The sequence below is a fragment of the Cnephaeus nilssonii genome, assembly GCF_951640355.1.
Source record: "Cnephaeus nilssonii genome assembly, chromosome: 5".
Taxonomy (NCBI): Eukaryota; Metazoa; Chordata; class Mammalia; order Chiroptera; family Vespertilionidae; genus Cnephaeus; species Cnephaeus nilssonii.
The window spans coordinates 10,337,546-10,347,692 of NC_137076.1; the positions used below are offsets into that span (position 1 = coordinate 10,337,546).

General features: G+C 54.8%; 1 protein-coding gene across 1 annotated transcript; it reads left to right on the forward strand.

The window, feature by feature from the left end:
• Positions 1-2,923: 2,923 nt before the first annotated feature.
• CCL25 (C-C motif chemokine ligand 25) lies at positions 2,924-6,585 on the forward strand. Its single transcript, XM_079773312.1, has 5 exons — positions 2,924-3,054; positions 5,122-5,239; positions 5,338-5,462; positions 5,770-5,874; positions 6,112-6,585. The coding sequence occupies exons 1-5, from the start codon at positions 2,982-2,984 to the stop codon at positions 6,117-6,119; spliced, it is 429 nt and encodes a 142-aa protein (XP_079629438.1). The 5' UTR covers positions 2,924-2,981; the 3' UTR covers positions 6,120-6,585.
• The last annotated feature ends 3,562 nt before the right edge of the window (positions 6,586-10,147 follow it).

Consider the following 10,147-nt stretch of genomic DNA (forward strand, 5'->3'; position numbering starts at 1 on the left):
AGAGCTGCATGATGATGGGGAGGAGGAGAGAGAAGGGTCCCTAGCTGCTTCTCTCGGAGGCCACCTGAACGGGTGGGACCTTGAGGCACCAGAGGTTCAGGAACACTGTAGGCAGCTCCTGGGGATGAGGGGGATTTGATATGCAAAAGCAACTGCAGAAGGACCCCCACTTCAGCTGGTGGTACTTCTCAGTTTCTTTCCTGATGACCATTAGGCCTCTGCTCAATGGCCCTCTGCCATTAGGGAAGGGATTGTCCCCCGTTCCTTCACAGTTTTAAGAAAAGTTAATTTTCCTGGCCAAAAAGGGGCAAATGACTGGCCTCTTTGACCCTCCCATCACCTCTATAACGTGGGCCAACGTTGAACACCTGGGAAGATCCTCAAGCAGAGAAATTAGAAATACTCAGCCTGCAGAGGAGTTCACTCCAAAGGGAGCCGTTGGTATTTCCCCTCACAGACCCACTGCCCACCCAGTAGGGCCACCTGTGTATACCCACTAGGGTGCTTTTCACAGGGGGCCCTGCCCACCACCCTTGTACTGCAGCAGCCTGCCCTGCAGGCCCTGGGGTGTAATCAGTCCCTGAGTTTGGCTCAGCTCCAGGCTGGAGACCACCCCCATCGGCTTCCATTGTCAGGATTGGTGACAGAACTGGTGACCAGGAAGCAGGAGGATGCTTTTGTCGCCACAGCTGCACTCACTTCACACGTGATGAGAAAGAAGGTCCCCTGGAGGCAGCTGTACGAACGGAAGAGGCCTCCCCTCTCCCGGTTGAGCCTTGACCTGAATATGTGGTCCTCCTCACATTCAGTAGCTGTGGTCCTTAGAACTGGGGGTTTTCATTCAGGGCTTCGGAACATCTTGTCTCCTGCCCAGACACCTGGGTCCGGAGCCAAGTCCAAGAACGCGCAAATCCCTGTCTGATAGGCGTTCTGGGTCCTCAGCTTCTCCGCCCTCCTGGTAAGGCTGCGCTGGAACAAACAGAGTGGGCGGGAAGAGGGACTCGCTCGCCCGGGACCTGGGCTAAGTCTGGATAACTACACGTCTTGGCCGCTGCCCACGGGCGGGGAAGGCAGGGCAGTGGGCCGGAGGCTGGCCCGGGCTCGCCACGCCGCGTCCCCACGCCCGCAGCCACGCGGAGCCGCGGCGGGGCCCAGCCTCACCCACCCGGGACTGCAGCGGCGGGGCTGGGGCGGGGCGGGGCGGGGCGGGGCTGTAGGCTCCGCCCTGAGGTGTAAGCCCCGCCCCGAAAGCTCTGCCCCGACGTCCAGCGCCTTCATCAAGCCCCGCCCCACGCCAAGCCCCAACCAGCCAGCTGGAGAAATGAAAAAGGGGTGCAGGCTGTTATCAATACCGAGCTGTCTACAGCTAAGAATGCCGGGAACTAAAAGTTACAAGCAGCCGGGCCTGTGTGGCTCCGTGGTTGAGCATCGACCCAGGCACCAAGAGGTCATCGGTTTGATTCTGTCAGGGCACATGCCCTGATTGCCGGTTCGATCCCTGGCAGGGGGCATGCAGGAGGCAGCCAGTTCATGTTTCTCTCTCATGTTGATGTTGATGTTTCCCATTGATGTTTCTATTTCTCCCCCCCCCCCTCTAAAATCAATAAAAACATTTTTAAAAAGTTAAAAGCTATCAGTTGTGAGTGCTCTGCAGAGCTCCCTTTTCCCTACCTGCACCCCATCTTCCCTCCCCCACCCGCACCCCTATTTCAGCTGGGCCATAGGACCCAGGGAAATAAGAGACGCCTACTCGTGTGGCGTTTATTCCTGGTGGTGTGGCTACGTGGGGCTCCTGACTTTTCTTCCAAAACCAGAACATTTATTTGTTGTAGTTAATAGTTTTATTGAGATTATTTTCAAGAATATTTGATAAAATTCACATATGCATATTGCACCCATTGCAAGTGGGCCATTCTGTAGTGTTTACCGTATTCTCGGGGTCGCTGGATGCTCACCACTACCTAATTTCAGAACAAACAAAAAACACACCACCAATAACCCTTTTGCAGCCACTCAGTCTCCCCTCCTCCCAGCCCATGGCAACCACACATTTTACTTTCTGTTTCTATAGATTTGCCTGTTCTCAACACCAGATCATTTCTGTGACGTAAGTCACCCCATTGTGTGGAAGGAGAGAAAAGCCATGTGAAGTCAGGGCCCCCAGGGAACAGGTGGCTTGGGAGTGGGGAGCAGAGGTAAAGTCTCTCTCCTGGGCTCTAGGCAGCCTGACACCTGTCCACCAGAAGCCCCCCAGGTGTTTGACAGGAGAGGGGAGAGGAGGAGGAGAAAGGGTCCTTCAGGGAGAAAGCGGGGTGCTGGCTGAGAGGCCTGGGATAGGGAAGGAAGTCGTGGGGGGCCACAGGGTAGCCAGCCTTCACGTGGCCTGGCAAGGCTGGGCTGTCCACCTGCGTGCATCTCCAGCCTCTTATTGCCAAGGAAGCCAAACCCCTGTCGGTTCCACATCTGAGTAGTTAGTTGAGGGAGTCATTGTTTCCTGATTTGGGTCCTTTTTCCAGTTGCCCCTAACTCCCTCCACATGTATCCTGACCTTGGAGAGAGGAGCTAGGAAGAGAAACGGGAGCAGAGAGGAGGGCGGGGCAGGAGGGAGAAACCCGGAGGTGGAGTGGGAGGACAGGTGAGGAGGGTGGAGGAGGGCAGGTGGTGGCAGGGTGGGGCTCCATCTATAAAGCGAGAAAGCCTGCTGGCTAGTGGGTAGGAGAACTTGGCACACGCTCCAGAGGCTACAGGAGCCCCGTAAGCTTTGGTGAGTGTCCCCTCGCTGCACTGAGACCAGCAGCTGATCTCCCAGGAGCCACTTGGCCCCATCTTGTGCTGCCTGCCTCCCTTGCAGAGGGTCCTGGCTTGAGATGGGAGGGGGGTGTTCCCAGTGCCTGCTACTGTCCATTTGGGGTCCTCCTTACTCCCCTCCCACCTCCCGTGTTATTCCTCAAGGATCAGGAGGAGGAGAACAAATCTGCACCATGAACTTGTGGCTCCTGGCCTGCCTAGTGACCTGCTTCATAGACACCTGGGCCCCCGCTGTCCAAGCTCAAGGTACTGTCTGGGGCCATACCTACTCTCCTCCCCCCAGCTTTCCCCCTACCCATCCATCCTTCTGTCTGCCCCCTGCCTCCCATTTGCCTATCCCCTCCTCCAAAAGCCTGAGCTGATTTCCACCATCAGATTCTCTGACTGACAGCTACCCCATCCCCAGGCATGCACAAACTCCTGGCATCTGTGCAGCTCCTTGGGGCTGCAGAATCCCTGTGGTGCCTCCACCAAAGCCCAGGACCCACGTCTTTCCTGCAGGGACTCCAGTCAGCCCAGGGAATGTGGGAAGCAGAGGGTGGCTCCCAGTAGTGGCCTAGCCCCTTATCACCAGGGACACACTGCAGTGACTTCACCCTGTAGAGCCCCAGAGACTAGCAGGAAAGGGTCCCCAACCCGGGCTAACTGTGGTCAGGCTGAGGGTCACTACTCAGCCTTCATGGGCCTCAGTTTCCTCATCTGCAAAGTGGGGCTCCCAATTCCCACTGCAGAGAGAGAGGCATGAAGATCCAATGGACTAATGCCTGCAAAACTCTTGGCCAGTGCCTGCCGGCAGCAACAATAATTACTGTTATTATTGGGAAATACCTTCCCTCCTCTCCCTAGATTAGGCACGTGAGGATTTTGGTGACTAAAAGCCAGTTCTGGGCATGCAATACCCCCAGGAGAAGAGCCCCCCACTGTGTCCTCCATCCCAGGGGGCCCAGGGGAGGCAACGGAACCCCAGCAGCTAGCAGGGCAGGGTCGAGGTCCCATGGCCCCACCCGCCTGCCCCACCCACCCCTTACTAGGTCTGAGGCCCTCTCCTGTCCCCCAGCAGATCTTAGCCTTTGCCCCAGAAGGGGCTGGGCTTAATTTCCATTGCCCTGGTATCAGAGGCCCATTCCAGCAGCCAGGCAAGCCCAGGCCCTTTGATCCTGGGGCAGAGTGGCCCCCAGCTGAGGAACTGCTTGCCTGACACTGTGCCCCAGGATCCATTTCACTCCACTGCCCCTTGCTCTCTGGGGCCGCTCTTGCCCTCCCTTCTGCCCCTCCCTCTGGCTTCACTCTGCCAGGGCTTAGTCATGGCCACTCCAGGGGCCAATAGAGGGACAGATCCTTGAAGGCCTCTGTACCATCTTTTGCATCAGTTCATCCTTTTCTTCCAGACCCTCTGGCACCAGCACCTCCTCCTCTGAGCACCTCCCCTCCTAAACTTCCCCCTCCCAGCACAGATAAACTTCCTGGTCTCCTTGCTAGGCCAGGACATCCCCGATGACAACACTGGGTCCAATTCCCCTCTGTTTATCCAGACATCTGGCCCCGAGTAGGAACTCTAAATGCTTTTATTCAACTGAAAGGTAAATGAACAGAGACCTCCTGGGAGGAGGTACCTGAGGTAGACCTAGTTGGGGAAAGGCCAATCTGGAGCAGGAACCAGGACGTCAGGAACAGCGGGCCAGCCCACTCATTTTAGGAGGAGGGACCCAGATGGGAGTGGTGGCCCCTGACCCCTCCTCAGGATACTGCATCTGCCCTCCTTGCCCTCTGTCCCAGAGCAGGTGTAGAAATGGCCTTGGTCTCCCATTCATTTTGAGGTCCTGGGCCCTTCCTAGCCAGGGTCTCAGGCCCTCTCCAACTCCTGCCAGCTGTCCCCATATCAAGGACCAAAGGTGAGCCTAATGGCTTCCTTATCACCTGGGCTGTCCCTCAGCCTCCATGGGGCCTGGGACAGTCGTGACATGTTTGAGGGTGCCTACATCGGTGGCCGTGCCTGCACACCCAGTGCAAATGCAGCCACACAGACACATAGAAAACTGAGCCTGGCCATGGCTGTGTCACTCAATGGTTAGAGCGTTGGCCTGTGCATCCATTTCCAGTCAAGGGCACATACCTGGGTTGCAGGCACATGGGGGAAAGCAACCAATGTGTCTCTCAAATTGATGTTTCTCTCCTTGCTTCCTCCCACCCTTCGTCCCTTCCTCCCCCTCTCTCTCCAAAAATCAATGGGAAAAATATCCTCAGGTGAGGATGAACAACAAAAATAAAAATACAAAAAAGAAAAGTGAGCCTGGGGTGACTGTGTGATTGCAGGCGTCTTTGAGGACTGCTGCCTGGCGTACCATCCCCATATTAAGAAGACTGTGCTCCGGCGGGCCCACAGTTACCAGCGCCAGGATGTGAGTGGGAGCTGTAACCTACCCGCTGTGATGTGAGTGGGACAATGGGGGCTAGGGTGGGCGGGAGCTCACACATAGCTTTGCTTCCCACTTAACACATTAACCTTGCACTCCACTCCCACTTGCACAGATTCCACTTCCCTCGCAGACATAAGAAGGTGTGTGGGAACCCAGAGGCCAAGTGGGTACAAAATGGGATGAAGTTGCTGGATAATCGGAAAAAGCATCATCAAGGCACCTCAGGAAACCTCCAAGGTGGGTGAGACCCCAGCCCAGCTGCAGGCTCCTGAGCTTCTCAACCCCCAAAGGAGGGGATTGCAGCCCAGCATGCCGACAGCTGCCCCCACCCCCAAAGAAAGCCAGTTGCTGGCGAGTGGGAGACTGGGTGAACGGGCAACTCTTTTAGTCAAAACACTTTCAATGGCCAGAGATGGGAAAGTCAAGCAAATGGGAAACTCATCAGCTCAAATGACCAGCCAGTGGCTTCAGGCTCAGCTGGATCCAGGTGCTCAAAGGGTATTGGTGAATCTATTATTCATTTCTATTTCCATCTTTCTGGCAGGCTCGCACACTATTGGGAAGAAGTTGAGCTCTGGAGCCTACAGGGTTCCACCTGGCATCAGAAGCAGTGAGAGGAATGCCTCCCTCCCGACAACAGCTAATCCAGGTAAGGACCTGGATCATGTGACCATCTCTGGGCTCATCATGATGAGGGCTCATGATGAGCCCAGATTGGGTCGGGGACTCATCAGCAGGACCAAGGAGGGTTGGTTCTGTGTCAGCCCCACAGGTTCACATGAGAGCGTCCTAGGTGTCCACAGCTGACCCAGCCCAGGAAACTTCAGCCCCATTCCACTCTCTGTCACCTGCCGTCCTCCCCAGTCCTCTCCCATCTCTCCTGCAGGACTGTGAGACTGCACATCTGCCGGATCAATCAACACAAGACGGGCTGGAGTTTCTCCATCGTGACTATGGCCTTGCAGCCCCCCAGTTGCTCTATCCTCTAAGCCAACTCTCAAACTCCTGTCCCTGAGTCTGCGTTGGTTCTCTCACCGCTGCCACCTCCTGCTCCTTAGGCAGCTGTAAGGAGGGGGCTGGCCTCATTTCAAGCCCTTCGTTTTCTTTGAGAACCAGAGCCAGCCCTGGCCAACGGTTCTGATAGGAAATCATCACGGTACACCACCCATTTGCAGTCTTTTGTCACCGACTCTGGGGCCACACCTGCCTGTGTCCCTCTGGGCCCTTGCAAAGCTCTAGTCCATCCAGGGACACCCCTCTTGAGCTGTGCTTTTAAAAATAAACCTTTGGTGGGACATCATTCCTGTCTCTGTCACGTTTCATCATGGGCTGCCAGTCCCAACCTGTGCTGAATTCCACATGATCCCCTCTCACTCCGGAATAGCAGACAACCCCAGGGGGCCGAGCACTGGATTGCTAGATATTGGACCCGGTGCATGTTCAGCTGGTGACCTTGAGCAAACCGCTCACTCTCTTGCTGCCTCCTTCCTGGTTGATAAAGTGGGGTCACATGCTTGCTTTGCCCAGGTCCCTGGGTTGTCATAACCGGCTAATGGAGGAAGCTTCTGTGAGTTCTGATGGGTGCCCAGAAGCTCCTGATAGTTTGGCTGAACCAGACCCCAGCTAGGACAGAGTTCAGCGACTGCCCTGCAGAAGGAGGAAGGGGCAAATTTCAGGGTCCAGGTCACCACTCAAACTCAATGCACCCAAATGTGCTGTCCTCAGACAGCCCATATCCATGACAAAGAATGTCCTGAATGAAAGCAAATGTACCATCTCTAGAGAACAAGAGTTAGTTTGGGGCCAGGGGCCAGACTTGGAGGAAACTGGGTCACATCCAGGCCCCACTATGCTATTGTGATCCAGGCAGATTCCACAAACTCTCTAAACCTCAGTCCCCCCCCCCCCCCCCGCCCCCTATAAAATGGAGTGATAGCACTGCCTGCCTCATACAAGTTTGTGGGGACTAAATATATTCCTATCTGTGTTGTACACACACACACACACACACACACACACACTGACTACATGTTACAGGATGAGAATCTCAGCCATCAAACTCGGTAGAACTGGCCCAACCTGGAGCCAGGCAGGTGATGGCACAGCTGTATGACTTTGAACCGAGTTCTGCTGCCTCCAACCTGGAGTCACCTTAGTAAGTGGCTTGACCTCCCTGAGCTTCAGTTTTTCAATCTGCAACATGATTGAAAGGATGAGGATAGCAGTCTCTATTCCATGAGGCTGTAGTAACAAATGGGTCAATAATTGGAAAGTACTTAGAATGGTGTCCGATATGTAGTATGTGGTCTTGAAATGTGAGCCATTTTCATCAATATTTTAAAATATATATTCTTATTGATTTCAGCGAGGAAGGGAGAAAGAGAGAGATAGAAACATCAATGACGAGAGAGAATCATTGGTAGGCTGCCCGGCCATGTGCCCTGACTGGGAATCAAACCCCCAACCTCCTGGTTCATAGGTCGTTGCTCAACCATGGAGCCACACCAGCCAGGCCATTTTTATCAGTATTGAGTGAACCCACGATGGCTCAGTTGATGCCAAACACACAGGCCTGAGAATTGGCAGAGCCTATATGGACCCCAGGACCGTGTCTCCACCCCCAGATGGAAGGTGGTCTCCACCCACCTCTCACCTATAGGCTTTCTGCTCAGAGCCCTGTGCTATAGCTCATCCTCCCCATAGCTTCCGCCCTCCTAGGGTCTCCGGTTCTTCATGTAGCCCTTCAGTGTCTCTTTACTTCGAGAACGTGCTAAGGAGGCAGACGTAACCCAAAAAATAACTGTTGTTTTTCCACTTCTGATATAAAGCACCCTTGGAACCCTAGGGGGCATGAACATGGCTGTGTGTCACCAGCTCCGGCTGGGGCCCTGTGGGCCTTCAGTTTGGAGGGATGAGCCTGTGCCCACCTCTGCTGCTGTCCCCATGCCCACCAAGCCCGGGGGGGGGAGGGGTGAGTCCTGGTGCAGTGCAGAAGTTTAGCCTGAGATTGACCAGATACAGTGAATCCCAGGGCCCTGCTTGACCCTAGTGTGGGAGGTGGAGGTGCAGGCCACAACTTCCAGTTGTCTCCAGGAAAGACAGTGCTGGGGAGAGGCTCGTCTCGCCTAAGGTAATAACGTAGCATGTCACTCTTCCTGAGTTTCGGGGTTCCACCTCGTCAGCCACTGCAACCAGGGATGGATTCTTAGCAGTTCCCAAATATCCTGTCTCTGGAGAGGAGGAGGCATGGAGGCCTTAGTAAGGCCCCAGCTCGTCACCAGGGTCTCCCTGCAGTGTGTAGCGAGCAGAGTTTTATCCGTTTTCCCCAAAACCCATGGAATGAGGCTGGGGCTGGGTGGTGCCCAGGTGGTGAGTCTGGACAGGGGGCTGCAGGAGGGGCCTGGGGCCAGGCTATAGTAGCTGTAGCCAAACCTTCAGCCGCAAGGCCTGGACCCTTGGCCCCGGCTGTCCCTCTGGCCAGATGCACCAGGGCCCTGCCATGCTCACCACCTCCAGCTGGTAGGTTGCAGGCTCTCGCCTCTGATGCCCAGCTGTAGGGACCTGCGACCACAGAGGCGATGCATGCGGAAGAAACCGCTCATTGCTGGGGACAGTAACATAGTGGACCCGGCCTCTTAAACTCTCCGGCACAGGCTGCAGCTCCAGGATGTGCTCGGCCCAGCCTAGGCACGAGCGGTTCAAGCCCAAGGTCAGCAGGACCTCCACATCAAAGCTGGCTAGGCTCACCTGGGGAAGAAAAACCAAGGGGATGATGGTTAGAGGCTGGCAGAACTGGAATGCGGTAAATAGGGGGCCATGGAAAGTCATGGCCAAGGATAGATTTTAGCCAGTCTCTAAAGAGGTAGGAAAACACAGAACAGCCTCTGCCCTTGACTTCTGTCTAGCCCTCCATCCACAAGGCCAATGGACAGCACGTGGGCTAGAGATAGAGGCATGAAATCAGAGGCTGGTCCTCAGATGGAAAGCATAGAGGGAAGGTAGGCCGCCAGTTTTACACACTAACTCCAGACCCCTAATCTCAGTAGAGGGGCTTCAGTGAGATTCCTGCCAGTCTGGGCAGAGAGGATTGAGGATATGACCTAAGAGTCCTATACAAGGCTCAGTCAGACAGCGTCAGATCCCAAAGGTGGCTGGGGTGGCTGGAATTATGACCAAGGGCCTTGTAGCGGAAGCCAGCCTTCGAGAGGATGCCTGACCCAACACAGCGAGAGAAGCACAAGATCCGGCTGGGCTAGAGAGGCGTTGCCGGATAGCTTTCCGGTTCCTGGAGGCCCGCTGCCCTTTCTGCATCTGGGCTTTTTGAGAGCCCTCTGTGTGCAGATGACAAACTCTGCTTTATCCGAGCTCCTGTGAGTACGTTCCTGGTCCTGGCAGCCAGATAGGGCTCTGATTAAGTCAGCCAGCCGCGGTGGCAGACTAGCCAGGGCTGGATGCCATATCCAGTCACACAGGAGGTTAACTGTGTTTTCTTCTCCTTTGCTCTGGGCAGTGCTGTTTGTTTTGCCTCATTGATATGCTGCCGGGGTGTTTTGTTGCTGCATTTAAAAGTGAAAGCTATTCCTGTTTCCTAACCCCTGAGTTCTGGAGACTTCAGTCCTTCCCATTAAGTGTTGCAGACACGTGCTCCTACCAGCACCTACTGGCAGTCTGTGGGTATTGCAGGCTAAGTCACAGAATCCAGACAACCACTCCTTTCCCTCCGAGGATCAAGGGCTGGTGACACAGTGGCAAGCCTTATAGACACATGGCCCTGCCCTTGCAAAGCTTACAGAAAATAATGGTAACAATGGGATAACACATCGGTCACTGTTTTTTTCCAGCAAGAGGTTAAAAAAAAAAACAAAAGGGAAAAAACAGGGCAAAGTAATTCACTCATATTTAATCTAATATTAAAAGCCCCT